Source organism: Pleurodeles waltl, chromosome 1_2 (assembly GCF_031143425.1).
Source record: "Pleurodeles waltl isolate 20211129_DDA chromosome 1_2, aPleWal1.hap1.20221129, whole genome shotgun sequence".
Classification (NCBI taxonomy): Eukaryota; Metazoa; Chordata; class Amphibia; order Caudata; family Salamandridae; genus Pleurodeles; species Pleurodeles waltl.
The window spans coordinates 513,407,951-513,430,838 of record NC_090437.1 but is presented as its reverse complement, the minus strand read 5'-3'; the positions used below and the strand labels follow the sequence as shown (position 1 = coordinate 513,430,838).

The 22,888-nt window shown below is 42.1% G+C and overlaps 1 protein-coding gene across 33 annotated transcripts in view; it reads right to left on the bottom strand.

The window, feature by feature from the left end:
* ANK2 (ankyrin 2) overlaps window positions 1-22,888 on the bottom strand; it is a 1,630,948-nt gene that overhangs the window by 588,973 nt on the left and 1,019,087 nt on the right. For all 33 annotated transcript variants that reach the window (XM_069241684.1, XM_069241892.1, XM_069241902.1 and 30 more), the window contains one exon: window positions 11,611-11,709. In XM_069241684.1, coding sequence (XP_069097785.1) covers window positions 11,611-11,709 — 99 coding nt within the window. The remainder of the gene's footprint in view (window positions 1-11,610; window positions 11,710-22,888) is intronic.

The window sequence follows — 22,888 nt, the reverse complement described above, 5'->3', positions numbered from 1 at the left end:
AGAGTCCCACTGAACCATTTTGTTTGTTTTTACTTTTTACCATAGTTCTGTTATTGGACATTAGGTCCTGTTTATTGTTATTAGGTTAGAAAAGCAACCCAAGGCTAGAACAGTTGGGAATTGTGCTAAATGCATTAGTTATGACTCTGTACTAGACAACTAAAGTCGAACATTTTCAACAAAGAGACTAGAGAATGCCAAAGATTGTGCGCAAAATCGAGATAAGCATACCCAGTAGGTGATATCGGCATGTACGTCCGCATCTATTCTCACACTTTTCTTCTACACACATAGGTATGTTCAGCTACATGCTTGTAGAGGAACTATTTGAGCAGTCTCTGTCATGCAAACGTGACATAAAAACAATTTCTACCCAGACCATACTAAATTCATACACTTCCCATCCGTCTCAACACCAGCAATGAATGCTTACGTTAGATAATTCTTACTCCTTTCCGTTCAATTCACCACCAGGTGTAGTGAGGAAACACAATAAGAGCACTGTTTTGATTTCATGTATGATATGAAAAAAATTCACATGTAGGCCAGCTAACAGGCACACACGACCTGAGCTAATTGACTGCCTAGCAGTAACGTGCCATCTATTCACAAATGCTTTTCGGCACCTTGTTGTGGGTATGAAATGAAATAAAAATTCACCTCAAAACAATATAATACAAAGTGTGCCTCTAAAGTAGGAACACTTAACAGTGCTCCTTCTTTTCCTGAATGTAAAAGGATTACAATATAAATCAAGCATTCACAGTGAGATTGCGCCTAAATAGTCATCCGTGAAGTGCAGAGTGGGGAGCTTTCAAGGTCAGACACGCTAAACCTCATTGCGTCAGGTGTGACATTTTTCACACAATCTCCAGAATATTGAGAAAAGTCCTTCAAGCAGAGAAAACACTGTACTTTTTTGAACCCTTTAACCCCCATTAGGTGGCATGGTACTATAATCTCTTATTCTCACTGCGTACAGCATCTTTCAATTTTCAATTAAGGTCGTTTGCAGTATTAGAACCAGCCTCAACAGCTGGGATGGGCATAATCCCTCCCTTAAAGCAACATCCTAATGACTAAAAGCCACAAGATTCTATTTATCAGGCTTCTACTGTACATCTTTGTGGAAAGAACTCTGGACCGATTTAGAACTCGGCAGGGTTACTCCGTCATAAGGGTGTCTGATATACCGTCCGCTGAAATCTAAATCTCATTATATCCATTCAAAATATTCAGTTATTCATGTTTTAAAAACCACTGCAAATCAGTGAACTGGGGCAATGCTGGCATTAAGGAGTAAAGCATGGCTTGAGTGGGACAGAAAATAGGCCCAAGCACCAAAATAAAAGTGGTTCCCATTTCTGAATTTTAGGAGTAAACAAAGTGGCCCACATTTGTAAACTGAGCAACTCTGAACTTTTTGAACACATGCTGCCTCAGAGGTTTCTGAGGGGTGTAAGCAGTGGTTAATTTGAGGCTGGTGGTTGCCGGTAAGGGTACCCGGAATTTATTTTTGGTTAGCAACACTGATTCCCACATCAGATGTTTACTAAGTGCTAGTGAGGGAAAACACACAGAATGGAAAGATGGGGAAAGAGAAAGATGGCAAAACTATCACAGAAAGAGAAAGCAGGAGCCTACAAAAGGGAGAGAAAGGAGCAAGAAATGACTTTTCGTGAATTAAAGACTACCGGCCTTGGTATTCGGAGAGCAGAATTTTAATTGCACTGGCCACTGGCTTTTGAGTAGAGCTAAGGCACCAACACTCTTTCATTCACAAATTAAGCACTGGGTAGAAGACTACACCCATTCATGCTTACTGCAGGCAATGTTTGTGGCAATATTCACTTTGTTCCTTCCCTATCCAAAAGATATCAGCATTAACACATCCCTCGTTTTCTAATAACAACACACTTATGGACAATTAACCTTGCCTTCAATGATAAATAGCGCCCACAATGCACTTTCCTTATTCTGTCAATCTTGGCCTCCTTCTTTCCTCTTTAGTGGTTCCACTTTTCTAGTTCTTTTATTCTCCTGAGAGCTTTAAGTGACAGTGCCATTTTACTCTGGATTAGAAAATGTTAGTTGAGAGGGTACATTCAGTGATTTGCAGCAGACTCATTAATGCTCCGAGATGTTTTATGACACTACAAAACCGTTCCATAGACCGTTCCGTCTCCACACTGACATGTCAGACCGGCCCTTCTGGAATCGTCTTGCTGCCGTACAGACCAGTCCGATCCTGAAGTAAAGGAATCCATTCTGAATTATGGATTAATTACTACCTTTACGCCTTTCAACATGAGAATAGCAAAGGGTGATCTCGGGGTACTTTTAAGAAAGTTCAATAAAACAACTATATCTTGAAATAACTTTATTTGCATCATCTATAGACCAAAATGAGCTGGCGTGCACGTGACCAGTCTGTATTAGTCTCTTGGATTGTTGGCTGAATGTCTAATCTACTTGTAATCTTGTGCTTTAGAAAGTAACAATAAACCCTCTGCACAGTTAAAGGAGGAGGATGCTGTAATAGTAATAATTTCCTGGCACGGTGCTGCTCGCTGCAGTAAGATGGATGGAAAACTTCACACCTTTTAACCCATAAAGGAAGTGAAGGTTAGATCAGATTAGATGCTGTTAGAAATAAATAGTTCCCAATGTTCAAACTCTTAACTTTAATTACGGTAGTATAATATTGGTTAATTTATTTGTTGTCATTAATTACATAGTACAGCGCATTTGTGTCATTTTCACCACATTAGTCAGAAGACGAAATTTATTTTCATTTATTTTGTGCGTCTGTTTTTTAAATCTTATCAGCAGAGGCCCCAGTGCATCCTTAACTGTTTCCCACCCTCACCCAGTACTCCCTTCCAAATTCTACTCCCTTTATTACACCCCCACCCCCCTTGCATATACCAGTAAAAGAATCTCAAGTCGTCCAAGATTGCAATTATGAGTAATTCTCTCCCATTTCCTAATAGCCTTTTCCTGCTGCTCTTAGGCCAAGTTGTTCTAAGCTTATACAAAACACCTGTTAGGCTTTGTTCTCATCCCGAGGAGACCTGGCCCAGCCGTTTGGGCTGTACTGTCCCTAATGGCGCAGTAACAAGGCTGACTTGCATATGACTGGTCTCTGTCTACTGTAGCGCGGTGAGAAACAACATGATGGACTAGAATGTGGCACAGATGACTACCATTGACTGGGATACATTCAAGCATTTCACTCATTGCTTTTTCTATCTTAGTGAAACTTGTGGGCAAAATCTAAATTTCGTCCATCCCTCCTCTCAGTCGTCTCTACTTGTGTCAAGCGCACGCCCTGGGACAGTATTCTTGATGTCCAGTGGTATAATGAGCTGTAGATCTCGCTGTCATCACTCAACGTGACTTTCTGCCATATTTCTGAATCTTATTAGGATGAGGAAACTAATAGCTGTCTCTTATTGTACTTAAATATAATATTTTGGGCAACACTGCTCCAAGGTCATTATCGAAGAGGTATTTATTAACGTGAGGAGGCAGCGGACGAAGCAGTAAACTGCATGCTGCATGGAACCAACTCCGGCAAGATACATATAAAGGAAAAACCATAAGATTTTAAAAATCTTGAAACAAGTTTGCTTCATGTGCATAGTGAAATCTTGTTAGCATAAAGGACTAAGAGACATACACAACCCATGCATATTCATTTATGTTTTAGCTATTTATTGTTTATTCACTGAAACTGTGGACCAAATGTATACTCTGTGCGTTTAAAAACCACACTGCATGCATCCTGATTGCCCAGATTGGGTCTGTCGTTGATTTCAAGTGCAGTAAAGTAAACCTCCTGTAACATGCTGACACTATGTAAGAAAACAATAGACAATAATTGAATAAGTTAGTATAAAATGACTTTATACACTACAGTTTTCTCTGTCGCTCCCAGTCACACTCTGGAAATTGAAACTATATCTGTTTGCAAAATCCCATACACGTTGCTTCGCAGACACGAATGCCCTACATAGCCATCTGTTGATAAGGTTGATAACCTTCTCATAGCCAATTCATCCCAGATGAACTCCACAGGAAGCTAATCCTGGATTTTCTGTTAATCTTACTTTTTTTTACTTTTTCCTTAGAGTATCTATATCCATTACCCTTCTACTTACAGACACCACAGCATGTGTAATATATCCTGTGTAGGCATCCAGCAAAACTAAGATCCAAATCCTCTTCCTCCTCTTTGTCATAAAGCTCACATTTCAATCTGGTTGTCTAGTTTTAGCTCTACAACTTCATTAACATGAAGGTCGTGGATTACATAAACTGCCTATGTGGTGGTAATTTGCACTGATGGGCAATTTGCTATAATATTGCTTTATTGTGAGAGTGAGCATCGCCTATACCAATCAATTCTACAGCTATGTTGGTTTGTTTCCCGGTTCAAGAGAGTGCATCTAGGGTGTATGGTGGTGGTTAATGTATAGCTTCAGGCTCGTGGTATAAAGATATCATTGCGTTTTTGACTGGGATCATGACAAAACGAAGTACATTGTCTCAATGGAGCAGCTCATAGGGCCCTGGCCTAAACAATAATTTTGGGAGCCTGGCTCAAATACAGGCCGAGTGTTGCTATCCAACCACACGAGAATGGCTTCCCATTGAGGTGACAGATAATAAAGAGATGACATTTGCAAACAGAGCTACTGTTGTCTCTTCTATATTCCCTGAACCTAAATTTGTAAAAACACAAGGTAGTAGATGTCTCCACAAATTATTTTTTTATTTTGGTTGGTGGTTATCTTTGTTTTCTTCTCTTCTGTAATCTATTGCCACTTTTAGGCCTTTATGTTTTTCCTGCTTTTATCTAAAAAGAAAAAAAAATGTTTCTCCTGATTGTGTTACTACCAGCAGATGAACAAAGCATGTCCCTCTTAAGATATACCTACCCCCACTGACTATGCAGGAACACCCTTGAGTGAAAGGGCCCAAGCTTCGCCTACCTATTCATGATGAAATCTCTTGACTCGAAGACCTACTTCATGGTCCTTAAGACCTCTGTTGCAACCCAAGCACTACAAACATCCAGAGCTCAAAATTAATCTTGAGAGTAATGTGACATAATGGGTCTTCTATATTCATTCTCATAATATTTTCTCAATTTTCGGTTGTCATGGTAAAGCACAAGGAAATACAAATGAAAATAGCAAATAAAGGATGCACATTGTGACACAATGTTAAAAAGGTGGCTATGAAATGAAGTAACAGGCGTGCATTACTTTAAAATTGCAGTCAGATTACAAATGTCCTGATTTCTAGGGTAGATTTGTAAAAATATACCCAGTGAATCATCCCCTTTGAACATGGTTTAACTTTAGCCTTTTCATATCTTCACAAGATAAAACATTACAACCCACGTAGCAACCGTCTCAACTGTTACCAAAAATATGGATCATTAATTGAAAATGCTTCTGCTATTTCTGCAGGCAGTGACATTCATAGTGTAGGTACATTGAAAGAAGGTTTCTGTTGCTAAGCAGTAAATGCAGCAAACATGTACCCTACACATTGCGTACTATGTGAAAAAAAAATGTGTGAAGATGATACCACATGTAGCTTCATGCTATGCAGCATTTCCACTACGTCACCACACAAATGTCAAGCATCACTGTGATGACGTAATTCTAGGAGGCTTAGTAGCTTCGTGCTAGCAGGTGGGAGAGTGTTCCTTTATTTGCTCCCCTATCCATACCAGATACAAATCCCCCATCCGTCTTGCCTTTAGCCATTACCCAGAGGGGCCATTAATATTTTCTGGCTCGGATTTAAGCGTCTTCTGGTAGGAGCATGAAATCAATACCACACAACATTTAGAAGACCACAAGCCTATAGCTCCAATCAGCAAAATTGCCATATATATGATCTGGCGACAGACGCCTCGCTAAAATATGTATTTATTTCTATTTGATTTGGCATTTTTATAAACCGGGATCCTGGCTGGTGATGGAACACAGTGCTGTGTTGTAAACGCAACAGTGTGCTAAATTTGCCAAGTAAAATTGGGAGAGAACTACAATTCAGTGACTGTTTACCTGATCTGGGGAGAGAGGTAAGAAGGGACTTGTGGTACCAGTGAATAATGATCGGTGTCAACCCCTACATTATTGCTCCAGCAGCTGCTAGACGTCATAGCCCAATACCCATGTTCACTGCTTTTCTGGGCACAGGATTTTGTTGCAATTTCTTAGTATCCTATCGGATATAACCACTCTAGTGGTTCTACTTGTACAGCAGAGTGGGGTCAAGGTCTGCATTCCCAGAACCATGGCTGCCAAATTTTCACATGGCTTATGTATGACATTTTCATGGTTTCAATGTTCTTATGCGTGACGTTTCTTTGCACTGTGTGGCACTCTGAGTGACACTTTTTCGAGAAAAAATAGGCTATGATATCTATGTATTAAGATAAATATCAGAAAACATTGGAGAAATGGCCTTGACACCACTGCAACACCCCTGAATTTCTTATGGATCGTCCATACCCTACTTCCCCAAACATTATCATATTGGAAACATTATGTTACACAGGTATTTTATAACAATCTCAGGGTCTTCGCACAGCACAATTGATAGATTTCTCTTTACAGCTTCATGAAGCCTCTTTGGCTTAGCAGGCCTACGCTACGTCCATCAACTAATGCAGCTGCAGTCTCTCACTTGAAAGCTTTTAACTGCACACCACAAGGGCACGACTTTAACAGTGCTACACTTAGCGTGTGTATATATATATATATATATATATATATATATATATATATATATATATGTCATTGGTTTGTGTTGTGATTGGTCAATTATTTGAATTGAACTACATCTGAACATGTCCCAGTAGGCACTGATGTACTCTGAAACCCTAGGAGTGGAAGATGCTGTGAATTGATGATTGATTGTTGTAAAGTGATTCATTGACTTGAGTTTATTTAGCACTTGACCCCCAAAAGTAGTGTTTAGGCGCTTTAAAGTTCAGTCATGTAAACCCTACCGTAAAAAATTGTGGAGTTTCTCAAGCTGAAGCATTTCCAGGTTGCAGGGTGCAGACTCGGCACCTATGTTCGGAGATGTTGCCTACCTCACATTCAGTGCCTGTTGTCCTACATGATTGTTTCAATGTGTGGTGCAGGACAGGTGCTGAAAGAGGGCTCATCAGTCCAAATACAATTTTAAAACTCAGCAAAGGGTTATATGAATAGGAGAGGACTGCATGAAACCGGCCACGGACAACCTAAAAAATTGGGAGCACTAGGTAGAGTGTGCTTGCTGAAGAGGAGGATGGTGAGAGAAGAAGGGTACCTGGCCTCAGACTTCCTCCTGTGCCACACACAGAAGTAACACTTTTAATGAAAGGGCACTATCATGCTGAGAGCAGAAATGAAGTCAGGTTAGCAGCCAGTAGGCACCACACAGCCAGTTTCCTGGCTCCTCATGTGATGTCCGGGGCAGCTTCGGCCTCTGCACCTCTATTACAAGATTCGTGCAAGCTCATTTACATACGTCCACGCTGACTTGCAGGTTCGGTGCAGAGGCCTGAGAAGCCTTTGATGTCTGGTATCTGGGATACTTTCCTGATGCTTGATGTGGTGCGACACTGGGCGCAGTATCTGCAGGTGTCATTTTGTGGGATGCCTGGTGGATCCCAAGCATACCACTGCAGAAGGCTTGAGATTAGCCCACTACGGCCTCTTGAACAGTGCGCTGTGTAACTACGACTCCATCTCTACACGACCCTTGATATTTCAGCCCAGAGATATGAACTTCGGGCAGCAGTTAAAGGCTGAGTCTCCATCCCCTTGAACACACTAACAAATAAGCTTTTGAGACATGGCAACGTGTAGTGAAGGGCTGCGGCAGGGCTCAAAGGAACACCCATAGTTGCGCAACAAAATGCTCCAGTGCAGAAATGGTTAATAATTTGCTTTAGCCTAACACATAATGCGTGGTGCTTGGCAGAGCTGCAGTGCTGTGCACTGTCTTATGTCTTACGCACTGATGAATCCAACACCACAAGGGAAGCTTGGAGTATTACAGCTCCATTTAATGAGAATGTGATATGAATATGAATGAGAGGCTCCTGTTCTCGGTGAAAGCTTCCTGACAGAGTTTTCGACGGCACGTTGCCTGCATCAATCTCCAAACTGTGCTTTTTTACTATTTTTTTTTTACTTTCCAGTTTAACTACATATTGGTGAATTAAATTGAGTATCATTAAGTTTCACAATGATAACATCTGTCATTTGCAGCACTACAGTCAAATAAGAAACACATTCAGCAAGCACTATATTAAAAGTAAACATTGTGACAGAGAAAGATCCAGAAAACTGTACAGTGCCTTCAAAATCCAGGGCACTTGGAACGAAGCCCTAAAATGAGACATGGCATAAGCATGATCTATGGGTAAAAAAACAAAAAAAATGTCCTTTTGGGAGGAAGAAACAGTTTACGAACAATGCATAGTGTATTTACAAATATAGAAATGTTATTTATGGCATCATGCTTTCACTTCAAACTTTTGCGAAATATGTGTGTTCAATCGTTAACAAATATTAACCATTAATAATACTTTAGTCAACATGAACCTTGAGTGGGAGCAGGTATTCAAGCTGAGGCCAGGAAGGTACTGCCTCGAGTCAAACAATGAGGCAGGACAAATCCAATCAAACTTTTTTCATAAAGTCCTTGGGTTCTACACAGTTTGAAGCCTTTGATGCTTTCCCACCACAAATTAAGATCGACTATAAACATTTTCAATAGGGCGTAAAGGCAATACACTTATGAACATCACTGACAAGACTAGCGCGTGTTTCACTTCATACATATGAGCTTCACAGACCTGTTGACTGGTCTAGAAAATCTCTCGACTTGTCACACTATTTGAAGGCAATGTGCAGACTCGGGTGAAATTAGAGATGCGGTTTGCCTTTGTTCAGTGCATTTTCTTAAAGGTTTAACTAACGTGCGGATTTACTCACAGTTAATATTAAACTGTTAATCCAGCCGTGACAACAGGTTTGATCCCGCGGAGAGCTCAGTTTAGAGTCCATGGAGACACTGGCCGCATGCCCAGCGGCTGTAAATTCCTCAGCAATTTAACTGAGTCCACCAGTCCGGCGGTGTGGCGAGGCATGACCGCTATGTGGATGCAACCGGAAACCGCTAGCTCAATTTACGGTAAGAAGAGTGTCTAGGTTTGCCACAAGGTGAGACCTGTGCAGTTCTTGGGGGCGGGTAGGGGCGCGGGTGGGTGTTTAACGTGCTGCACCCTTGGACTATGGCAGAGCCTTGAAAAAGCATTCCATAAGTAAAAGTGCGTCTCACTACGTTTGTGTAACCTATCCTTGCTAATTTGTACCTATAGTTTAGGATGGACACACCTGAATGGGATAAGTAACACAGCACTGTAAACAGTGAAGCAGAATGCTTAATTTCTATTTTAAATCTTACAAAATGGTCCTACACTCGCTGAGGCGAAAATAGCATATGGAAACTTAAGTAACACTCTTCACAGAACTATTCCCATTTGAGAAAAAAATCTGATTGGTCTGTTCTTGAACTAACGATTAGCATATTACAACATTTGCAGTACCAAATAGTTCAAATGTTAAACTCTTCTTCTTAAAATAAAATTATATCACTCATCCTGAATGTTGCGACGTTCACTGTATAATTGGCAGAGCCTGGTTAACAATGGCATGGCACTGTGCACAGACCCCTTTAAGAGTTGTGCGGAATTCCCATAGGAGACATGTTGCACAACAGCAAGTCATGTTAAAAAACCATCACTAAATCTGAGTTTCTGATTTCAAATCTAGCTAATTTATAAGCTAGGTTTAAATCAGGTTGACCATCTACAAAACCTTCAAAATACTTATAACTCTGCGCTGACACTACAGACAAATAGGTCGATTGCTTTTACTGGTCGAAATCTATTATAGCAATAGCTGCAGGCAGGGGCAGCTCCTCGGTAAGGCTGAGGAGCGTCACCCCACTGAATTTTCAAAAAAGGAAAAATAAAATGATAATAACATATGCTACGTTTTAATCATATTTTCCTGGGAGTAAGGGGCGGGACGGGGCTGGGCTGTAGGGAGGGGCCGGAGGAGGGTTATGCACCACAATAAGTTTGCATGTCTGCTTGGCCAGCTGTATCGGGCCGGCCAAACAGACGTGCTCACTTTGCACGTTTTCTACCCGGCTGTGTTGCACAGCCGAGTGGAGAACATGCACAGCTTCCCACTCCCAGTCTGAGCGGCTAGGCAGGCTGCTCAGATCAATCACTGATAGTAATTGGCTGGGAGCCTGTGTGCACACAGGAACAGGAAGAGGACGGAGGGGAGGCAAACTTTGTTTATTTTTTGTTAACCTCCCCACTCCCTCCTGTGATGCCCCATCCCGCCCGCCACCCCTGTTCAGTGGCAGCCGCCACTGGCTGCAGGTAAGAACTTTCTCCATCCCTTCACCAACTTTCTGATATTCTCCTCTCATAGATGGTGCAATGGCAACATGCATGACACTTGTTGAGGCGTAATATGCTCCCATTCTCATGGCAGCACTATCTAATCTCTCTGGCAAAACACAATTTACAGAGAAATGAGCATAAATCTCTCTCTCTCTCTCTCTATATATATATATATATATATATCTATATATATATATATGTATATATATATCAATAAATATAAATACACACACACATATATATATATATATATATATATATACACATATATATATATATACAGTGAACCACACCTATGCCATCATTCGCCCCCCTGGGTAATGGCAGTACAAACTGCATTGAATCACACACCATACACTCCCAAATGCTTCGCCAGCACCAAGGAAAATACATTGATTGATATCCCATAAAGCATGAGGTCTGGCAGTACCCCAAGTGGACTGACTACTGAAAACAGTAGACATGAGCCAGCTAGTGGGACAAGTTATCACATTTGGCTGCACTTCACCCTTAAGAGACAACCCAGTAACATCTTACACTGATTTGGCTGGCAGAATGATCAACTCTTTTTCACAACACAGCAGCAGAATGAAAAACCAAACATTTAAACAAAACCCCACACAGACTGTTATAGGCACCCACAGATGACCCTCTGTGGGCAAATCCTGATCTGCTGCCACATATGGCAGCAAGTGAAAACAAAAGGGTGTTACTTATTTGGCATGTAGGCGCTATATAAAAACTCATGACATCACATTAAATGTTGTTTCTTTCCAAAATGGCTGGTCATCATAAACCACAGTGTTCTAAGTCAAAACGGTTTGTCGAATAACCCCTGAGCAAGGTTCTGAGGGTCTGATTCACAAAGATTTTGCTGTGACTTATTCTGGGAGTACTTGTGGCTTATTCCTGTAAGTGAGGAGCAAGGCAGAATTACAACAGTATTGCACACCTACTGATAACAAAATCTTTGTGAATTGGTCCCTGGATGCCAATATCTGTCACCCACCAGACCATGAGCTGATTTTTTTCTGCCTTTTATCTGAATTATGACTCGTTCTTCCCACGTTATTTAAGAAACTTAGAAAAAGGAGACTACGTACCTGAGACTGTGAATTAATATTAGCTCCTTCCTTAATAAGAATTTTAACCACCTCAACTTGTCCTGCTAGAGAGGCGATGTGCAGGGCTGTGTTTCCTTTCTGCAACAGGAAAGAGTAAACATTTTAGCAAGTGTGTGCTCGAAAGCTCCTCCTGCAAGTTTTACATTAGACTCTATGTTTTACAAACATATGCATTACACTTCAAACGGCTCAGTAAAAATGGAACAATAAGCACTACATAGATATTGTTGGAGGCAGCACATTCTAGATGGCTCAGACGAAGCCCTAGCCAGGCAGAACCTACCACTCTCATCAGGGGTGGGCGATTACACTCACTGTATAACCTGCGCTCACCGTTAGGTAGCCTGCCACAGAGCAGTCTGGCTTATCAGAGAGGCAATGTGTAAAGCATTAGCACTGCACTACCACACAATAACTACACTAACCATCCCAAGGAGACTTCACACAACATTAGCAATATGTACATGTGAGAAAAATAATACATTCCCTCCCAGCACCCTCATGCAGTGCAACCACTTTGGCAGCACAAGACCCACCCTACCAATCACCCCAATTCAATATCAGTTATTGAATGCATCTTGGTTCCCAACGATAGCACCAATGTGTACATACAGAGAATCTCAGCACTTTAAAATAGCTCCACGGCCTAGGCCGCACAGGTAAACTTCAATGTCAACCGTAATAGTTAACAACGTGCATGGCACCCCCACCGTGTGGTGTAGTCGATCCCAGGTGATCACTCCCTCACACTCGCTCCACACCGCTACACGGTGCCACAGATACCAGGCAGGTTAGTATACATGCACTCACACACACTTGCTTCCAGCCCCCCTGAATGCGGTGCTCTGACATTCGGCAGGTGAGTTGACAATGAGTTTGCAGACGCCTTTTGGATCCAAACCTTCCTCCACTCTCAACCAAGAGCTAGAGAGGTAGGAACTTTTCCTAATACTAAGCCGCTCGGGGCCAGTGGTTTCACTTATTCAGGATCCAGGGGCAAAGGGAGGAGAAGAAAGAGAATGGCTGATCAGGCAACAGTCGACAAATGGAAGTTTGGCCACAACTCAGGAAGTTCGCTCAGGGGTCTCGACACTGGTCTTCTGATGTGGGCCTCAGTCTGCAAAGCACGGGGGAGGGTCACCTTGGGACATGCTCGGTTCACAGTGGCGCCCAGCCAATCTAGACACTCCAATCTACATATAGTTACCAATTCCGCACCTCCAAGAAACGGAGGCACCAGGTCTGGGGCACTATGACTTGGGCTGCTCCAGGCTTCCCAGTTGCACACAAAGAATTACCAAATCTGAACCACCCTGAAAGGAAGCACAACTTAGAGTGCATGATGACTTGAGTCGCACTAGACGATTCTGATCACCCACGAAGAATTACCAATTTCCATGCCCTCTTGGTATAGGCACAAAATCTGGTGCTCGATGACCTGAGTCACACCAGACAATTTCGATCACACAGGCAAAGTGGCCAATGCAGAGCCTCCCTGGAATGTGGCACAATGTCTGGTGGCGAGGACTTGAGATACACCAGACAGCTCTGCTTGCACATGAAAAGCTATCAAAGCAGCACCTCCCTGGAATGAGGCACAGTATCTGGTGTGCGATGACTTGAGTCGCACCAGACAATTCTGCTTGCACACGAAAAGTTATGAATACAGTGCCTCCCTTGAATGAGGCACAACGTCTGATGAGCGACTACTTGAGCTGCCCCAGACAAATCTGGTCACACACACAGAGATGTGAGTTCAGCAGTGCCACACGAGGTAGAATGTGGCACTGCTCAGGGTACTCCCCCACCTCTGAGGGTCACAACCAGCCACATGGACATTGAACATAATAAGCATGCAGTCATGTGTTGCACAAGAGAAATGCGGCACGCTTGACAAATGCAGGCCACACAGGGTACTGCAACCGGTGAATCAGCTCACTACCAACCAGACGCTTATGCGTGCTGTAGCCCCACAATGAGGGGCACACTCCTTGAATGAGGGCAGTACTTTGAAGGCTCCTCACCAGGAAAATTTGATCTCCATGTGCAATATTTAGTTCTACGCTCATACAGCTGCAACCCAGTAGAACCCAGCAGATGATGTAGATGCATAGTAGGGCACAGCTCTCCAGATGACACAGGTAGAAGGTGTAGGTCCTTTGCAGGAGGTCTTTGATGTCCTTGAGACCTCGACACAGAACAGGGGGCAAGCCAACAAGCCCCTGGAGAGCACTCTTCAGAGTGCCACACTGCAGCAAGCAGTTTGCCCAGGCCAGCCATGATGCAGGAAGGGTGTGCAGTCCCATCCAAGGTCATTAAATACTCCTGTGAACAACAGATTCCTCTGGCAGTGTGCACCATGCAGTTCAGGATCTACATCCCATGTTCCTGTAACTGTAAGTTGCTGAAGTGTGTTACACCTAGTTACACTGAAGTGTTCCTTTGAATTTGGAGGTGGTTCAAAGGGTTGCACTTTGAACCACAGATGTCCTTGCTAAATTTCAGTTCTGTCTGCTATGAGTTTGAATGCAGATCTTAATCTTTAGTGGGGCCATGATCTGGCTCTGAGAGGCCAAGTGTTAAAACCTTTACATTCAATCTATGTAGCCAGGCCCGCAAATGGCAGAGGTCTGTCGTTACAGTTGCCCGCGTTTTGTAGCTGTTGCTGGGGGATGTACAGATGTGTTTTCCCCCAGCCTCCAGAGGAATGAAGTTGAATTAAAAAGCCACACAAAAGGAGTTTTAGAACATAGAAATGCCCACTTTCTACAAGTGGCATTTCCAATGCATTACTGACTAAGCCACCTTTACCATTGGAAAGGGTTTGTTATTGTGAATCCAATGACAGTAAACATTATGAGGCTGCTGCACTGCAATCCACTATTGCGTCTAGGGTTAATTGTGAACTATGCCCCATATTAACCCATAGGCAAAGCAGCTCTCAATGGTAGTGGAAATACACATGGATATTCTTCACTCCCTGGGCATTTTTGCCCTGGCACATGCACAAGCCTGCAGTGGCAGGCTGGACACATGTTTTAACAACACAACAAAGGTGTATGTGCACCCATACAGGCCTTTTGTGACAGGCTCAATATATGTTTATATGAAAACATCACTGTGCAAATGTGCACATACTAGCACGCTGAGCTGGGCTCAGTATACGTATGAAAATACTATTGTGAAAATATGCACCTGCTGGCAAGCACCACTTCCTAGCAGATGTAGGGCTCATGCACTGTCACTCAAAGAAAATAAGCAAAGCCTTCTAGAAAAAAACAAATACATTTGGGGAACCGCTACCTCAGCACAGCAGGTCTAACATATACACACCCAAGGGGCCAGAATGGATCCTTTTTAAATTTGTGTAGACTAGATGAGGTTGCAGTTTGTCTTACAATTCATTCAAATGTGGAGTAATCATTGCACCAATGAGACTGTCAGTTCAATATAATTGATTAAATTGTGACTGTTGTTTTGCGGAGCTGAAATATGGTAGCATTCCTGTTCTATCATGACCAGCAAGGCTGGAGCACCTCTGGGATTGTTCTCATTCATCCGTACTTTGTCTTTCGCTCTGAACTGCCACTCTTGTGGTGTTGACAGGACTGCTTTACATTTGGATCGTCCCCTTTTGATACTATGGCAAGCTAAAAAAGATGGTATGGTGTGCTTTCCCAAGGGATTCCATGAGTTGTGATTATTTCAAGCATCTGCATCAATCAGTTTTTCAATGAATGGTTTAATTAGTTGAGCCTAAGGCTTTTTTGACAATATCTTGGCTGTAAGTAGCAACCCTACATTGAGCATTCACAATCAGTAAGACCATCAAAAGTTTATTTCTGGAAAATTGTGAAAGTCTATCAATCAATGGCTGAGAGATAAGATTCTAAGGCAAACTGGAATGCCTTACCCTAAAGCATGTCCAAATGATACAATAATCTGAAGCAATATAGACATAATTCAGGGAATTACAAGCATACGGTGTGGATACAACCAAATAACAATAAAAGAGCTAGAAATAACCTCACCTATCCTACATGCGTGACAATAGGAGTATGACTAGACAAGTGCTTTTTATAGTGCCTGTACCTCTGGCTGGCCTCTATCTTAATGTGTTTTTCCAACTACTTCCTTTAGAAATCCTCTTTTAGAAATAGTAACTAAGAGTATAAAGCATACTAGAATGGTTTAATATATAGATATTGTGCTTATATGGTTTGGTTTTCGCTAATTAAAAACGGGAGATAAAACAGCAATCATGATGCATTTATATATTTTTAATGTCACTCCTTTTTATGGTGGAATAATGCAATATTTGACAGCCATTCAACAAAATCTAACCCACTCAGAATACTATGAATAGCTATTGTCACATTTTTAAACACTCCTGCTGTCTGTAAGACATGTGTACATCAGTTCTTAGTGTTAAGATCAAATTTAGTTTGTTTGAGTGTATGTCTTCTATATTTAAATAGTGTTTGTGTGTTGTATTGTGCCTTTGAGTGTGTATATGTGTGTGTCTGTGGGTTTTGTGTGTGGGTGTCTGTGTTTGTAAATATGAGTGCACCTATATCATTTGATATGAGCTTATCTATATAAATATATTTATGGGCCGATGTATGCGGGCATCAAGTGTAATTTATGATATATGATTCATTCAATGGATACCTCTATTTCCCTTTCTGCCTGTTTGTTTCTATAAGTGAATTTTAGAGTGCTTCTCTCAGTTTTAGTTTTCCCTTACAGTGTGTTTATCTTGACATTTGTTTGTCTACTTTCCTCCTTTTATTTTTGTTTGTATCTGAGTGGTGTATAAATGTGCGTCCCCATGTATACTCCACACTCTGTCAACTTGCATATGTCAGTCTTTTCTGAGTGAATGGCATCATGCAAATAGTGCCCCTGAGTGTACCACTGAGGGAGTGGAGTTGAGTAAATAAGTGTTTCTATAGTCCCTCTGAGTTTGTCTCTTTGATATGTGATTCTAGATCTTAGACATTGAGGTTCTGAATATGACATTGTACTTCTCTCTTTGTGAATATGTGTGAGAAATTGGGTTGTTGGTTGAGGCAGGTGAAACTCTACTCAAACAACACCCACAATCCCTGTCAGAGTGACCCACAAAAAGTCACTAAATTAACTTGTGCTTAACTCTGTGGTAACATGGCAGAAATCAGTCAAGCTTACCTTATGTAGCACACAAACAGTAATAAAGTGAAAACATAAGAAAAATCCCACACCAATTTAGAAAATAATATAGAAAAAATAAAAAATGATTTGACCAAGATGGGAAAAATCCATTCAGTAGCACCGGAGGTATGCAGTGTTGGACGTGGCCTTTTTCTGCAGGGTCATACCCAAACCTTTTGTCTCCTTCCTCCTATTTGTTTCTGACCAGTTTTTGTTGGCTTTAGGGCTTTGCCCACCTTCCCACTGCTAACCAGTGCTAAAGTGTATATGCTCTCTGCCTAAATTGTATTGATGATTGGTTTATCCCTGATTGGCACATTTGATCTACTAGTAGGTCCCTATAAAGTGCACTAAAGGTGCCCAGGGCCTGTAAATCAAATACAAATAGTGGGCCAGCAGCACTGTTTGTGCCACCCACATGAGTAACCCTGTAAACATTTATCAGACCTGCCACCGCAGTGTTTGTGTGTGCAGTCTAGCACTGTCAATTCAATCCGGTAAGTGTACCTACTTGGCAGGCCCAAACCTTCCCTTTTTACTACATGTGAGTCATTTTCAAGGTAGACCCTAGGTAGCCCCATGGGCAGGTTACATTGTATTTAAAAGGTGTGACGTGTACTGGTGTTTTTGACATGTCCTGAAAGTGAAATATTGCCAAATTCAGTTTTCACTATTGCAAGGCCTATCTCTCCCATAGGGTAACATGGGGACTGCCTTTAAATATCTTTTAAGTACAGTTTCCTATTGGGAGCAGATAGAGATATGAAGTTTGGGGTCTCTGAACTCACAATTTAAAAATGCATCTTTTGGTAAAGTTGGTTTTTAGATTCTCAGTTTGGAAATGCCACTTTTAGAAAGTGGGCATTTTCTTCCTTAACCATTCTGTTCCTCTGCCGACTTGTGGAATCCACGCCTGGGTCAAACTGACAGTTTGGCTGTTTGTTAATTCCCTCTAGACAGTGACACAAAGGGAGCTGGGGAGTGTCCTGCATATCCTGATGAGTCTCCTGGGCTAGAGTGGGGAGGTAGGAGCTGACATGTGCACCTGAAAGGGCTGTGTCTGTCCTCACACAATGCAGTCTCCAACCCCCTGGTGTGTGTCTGGGGCTAGGCCTGGGCAAGGCAGGATCTTGTCAACAACAGAGACTTTCTTTTGAAGTTTGCCTACTACAAAGGCAGAAATGGGTATAAGTAGTGGCCCCAAAACCCCAGATGTTTAGAACACTTTTGGATCAAGAGGAACCTCTGCCAAGGAGAAGAGCTAAAGAGCTGGAGGAGGAGTACTGCCCCTTTGCTGTGTGTGCTTTGCTGGGATGACCTGCAGTTGCTGCTTCTGCCTTAGAGAGGACAAAGACAGGACTTTGCTGTGCATCCTGCTTGTGAAGATTCCCCAAGGGCCACCTGGACTGAGCTTTGCCTCCTGTTAAGAATTCTCAGGGACAGCAAAGACTTCACCTACCAGCCTCTGGGTTCACTTGCTGTGGACCCTAACTCGCCAGGTGGTGCCTATTCCAGTTTCTGGGCCATTGGGAGTGAAATCTGGTTAAAAAACAAGAAAAACCAAGTGTACCGACACCGGACAATCCCCGGACTGCCGCCGCCATCTGGCCCGCGATATCGTCTGCTACCGAAACAATGGTCCCCGCTGGAGTGTGACGACCCCTACTGACATGGCAGGCTTAACGCTGCAGCAGCCCCACACACGTCCCATGACTTTGTGAGTCCCGAGTGCTGTGTCATCGACGTCCATGACACCCGACTCTGCCCTGGTGCCTGCAGCCCCATGGCCTGACCATCACCCCACTGCGTCTTTGCCCGCCGGACATTGAACCCGCCGAAGCATAAGGAACCAATGCCGCCTCATCTCTACTGGTCTGCATCAAGGACCCGACACCTCTGCTCCACTGCTTCCCCGCACTGGATCCAGCGACGCCTCGCTTCCCTGACTCCGTGCACCGGCATGTTCTCTCACTTCCAAAAGGTACTGTACCTGGGGGTCCGTGCGACTCTGTGACCGGCGGCATTGGCATTGGATTGTTGGGAACGACTGTCATGACGCCGTGATGACGCCAAATTGAAGCATTTGTGTTTCTAAGCGCTAAATTCAAGTTTAATCTTTGAAAATTCATAACTTTGCTTGTGTATGTTGGATGTTTGTCATTTTAGTCTTGTTTTACTCAAATAAATACTGGCTATTTTCCTAAACTGGTGTTGAGTGATGTTTTCAATGTTTTACTGTGTGGGATTGTACAAATATTTTACACATTCCCTGACTGCTTGTGCCAAGCTACCAAGGGGGTGAGGAGGGGTTATCCGACCTGTGTATCTCCCGTACCCTGACTAGAGTGAGGGTCCCTGCTTGGACAGAGTGCAAACTGACTGCCAAACATTTCCTTTCTGCCCTGGCGTCACAATAGTCTAGCGTTAAATCCTCTGTGAGTGTGCCAGAGTAGTCCCTTTGAGGTTTAAGTGAGGTAGGTGACAGCTCCATCGCCTCATCCGGCCAAAGATGGCCCATCCTGCCAACACCCAGGCCCTCTGTGGTGACACTGTCTGGGAGAAATACACAAAGGCCAGCTGCCAGCTACACCTCGTCTTGAGACCCAGGAACAGGCTGCAGGCACTAACTGATTAGGAGAAGAAAATGCCAACTTTCTAAAAGTGTAATTTTCAGAATTATGACTTAAAATCCAACTTTACCATTAAAGAGGGTTTACAATTCCACAGACACCAAACATGACTTTCCTACCTTCTCCAAATCAAACGTTATATCTTATTAAATGTAATAAGGTAATTCAATGTTATCCTATTGGAGAGGTAGGCCTTGCAGTAGTTTTTCACTACCAGGACATGTAAAAGTTAAAAGTACATGTCCAACATTTTCAATACACTGGACCCTGCCCTATGGGCTGTTTAGGGATTAACCTAGGGCCTACCCTAGAGGTAACATATGTATTAAAAAGATAGATTTAGGCCTGGAAAAGCGTTTATATTGCCAGGTCAAAATGACAGTTTAAAGCTGCCCACATAGGCTGCATTGACAGGCCTAAGACATGTTTTAACAGCTACTTAACTGGTTGGCACAATTAGTGCTGCAGACCAACTGGTAGAATTTAATTTACCTCCCCTAGATACATGTAGTACCACTTTATTGGGGGCTTACGAGTAAATTAAATGTGCCAATTCGCTGTAAGCCAGTTTCACAAGCACTTTAGTGCTGGTTAGCAGTTGTAAAGGCACAGAGTCTCAAAAGCTAATAAAAACAAACTCAGCAAAACAGGAGGAGTGAAGGCAAAACATTTGGGGGAAGATCACCCTAAGGATGACAGGTATAAGAATGTGTTTTTGAGTGAATGGTATGCTGTAAATATTTGTCCCTGCATGTGTCTCTTAGTGTGTCTCTATGCCTAGCCTACATGAGCCTGTCTAAGACAATGGTGCAGGGAAAATGCTATTTTGGTTTAAGTTTGAAAGTTGATTGCTGTTTTTCCCCATATGGATGTTTATATGCTTTTGTTTTCTATAAGCACACCGGCATCATCAGCGATGGCATTGCTAATGTCATAAATGACATCAGCAAGGATGTCACTTATGGTGTCATAACTTATTTCATATGTAAAGTCAATCCCACTGCAAGAGAGGCCCAGTTATAGTGTGAGTCACAAACAATAACTGGTGAATTTCAGTGGGTTTAGCCACTTCAGCCAGTTTTTTTCGGTGTGTTTCAAATACTTTTTTTAAAATAAATAAATAAAGGAGGATTAAATACAACTATAAAAGTTTTAAGTAAAATTGTGACTTTGCATGTGATACATTTAAGCAATTATCACTTATTACCACATTTTCAGTTATTTGACCTTTTATTATTTGAGAATGTGTATACCTGTGTATAAATCTTTGAAACCTGGTATTTTTTGAATTATATAAAACATGTTTATTCACTATAACTTTGACTCTATCGGTGTGTCACTCGGTCAATGAATGAGCATGTTCAGGTCTCTACCTTTGACCCTCAATGTGCACCGGAAAGAGTGGTGGTGGACAAACACATGCCTCTGCCTGTGGCATTGATGATATCCATGTGCCTTTCGCTCCAATGGTGTGTCATTGGTGGTGTGTCACCAGTGATGGTGTGCATGTTCCAGTACTAAGGGGGCTCCCTCAGTCTGCATCTCAGTGAGTGGTGGCACAGGAACATATGCCCCTGTCTGTGGCTTTGATCGTGAGGCTGTGATGGTGAGCACGTTCAGGTTCCCTAGTTTGCCCCTGAGTGTGTGCCTGGTGATCACATGTCCATGTGAGTGATTCTGACTATCTCACTGTGCCTTTAACTCTATTGGTGTGTCACTGGGTGAATGTGGGTGATCATGTTCACGTCCTTCAGTGGGTGTCTGAGTGAGTGCTAGTTTGTGACACATGTGCCTGTGTGTGATTCTGACATGAGTGTGCATTAACTCATGTACCTGTGAAAGACTTAGACTACCTCATTTTGCCTTTCAGTCTCTTGGTGTGTCACTGAGTCAGTGACTTTGAGCATGTTCCTGCCCCTCAGTGTGCACATGATTGCGTGTCTGAGTGAATGGCAATGTGCAAGCAGATGTGCCTGTGCATGACTCTGACTACTACCATGGTTGAGTACAGGGAGCAGCCTTGTCTCAAGAGAGAAGAGGCCTTGAGTGATTTATGATGCCTCTCCTCTCCCTCAACAATGGTAGTAAATTGTTACAAGCAATCAGCATTTTTCTCCTTATATATATGTATATAAATGTATTCACTAAAAAACAAAGGTTACAGGGATGTTATAACTAGGTTCAGATTGTACACACACAAAACCATAGAAATTCAGCTGTCATTGCTAGAGTTATTTCAAGTAACTATAACTCGTGTCCTATAGTAACTATCACTTGCTACCCCACCATGCACAGTTTTCTAATCAATAATTTTACAGCAAATGTTATTGTGATATTATCAATGATGTCAAAGAAGATGTCATGAGCGATGTAATAACTGAGCTAAATAGCAGAGCATGGCACAGGCGCAAGTTATAGTTACCTTAGGGCCATTAAGATGGCATTCAGATGTGCCACATTTTGGCATAAATACAGAATGTTAGCACTCTAGTTGCTCACTAGAACACTATAAACTGCTGATCACCAGGTAGTTAACTGGAGCACCTTCCATCCCCTCTATAGGAAAATCATGAGAAAACATGATTCATGAAATCCCAGCAAAAGGCTTTTCACAGGGTAAAATCACCTTAGAACACACCACACTTTTTAAAATTAATATATTACCATCAACAACTGATGTATATTGTAAGTAAAATCTGTTATCACCCTTTATATGTTCTCCTTTTTGTGACCCTCAAACATGCCATTCACTACAATGTATTTCAAGGGGGTGCTGTCATGTATATTGGTCCCAAGATGGCTGCCAGAACTTCCTGGTTGAAGTGCCGGCAGCTAATAAGATCTCACCATCACATCTATACTTAGGCTACACCCAGATACATACATTTGGTTTTCTTTACCTATCTCAAAAACTACTGAACGGATTTACCTTAATTAACAAAAAGTGTGCTTTCTGGATGTAAAGCTACCTATTTGCCAAATTTGGTGTAATTCCGTCCAGCAATTCGGTCTGTAGTCCCTATGGAAATTTTTCGAACACCCACTCAATGGAGCATCCCGAAACATTACATGTACAACAAGACCATTGGGCACATTTTTATGGAAAATTCCATAAATATCCATTCATTGGCTGCAAAGATATAGCAAAGTCAAAAACTGACTTTTATATGGAAACAAGGTCTTAACTATAACTACCTACTGGCGACCGCTAGTGGGTGTGATTGATATATATATATATATATATATATAAATATATATATATATATATATATATATAGATATATATATAGATATATAGATATATATATATCTTTGTTTTTTTTCACTGAAAATCATCATCAGTGTCAAAAGGGGGAGCACCCCCACCCAAAAAGATTGCCAAACTGAAGGTGAATTGCAGCCAAGCAACAGAACTTCGATCTTATCTGCATTTC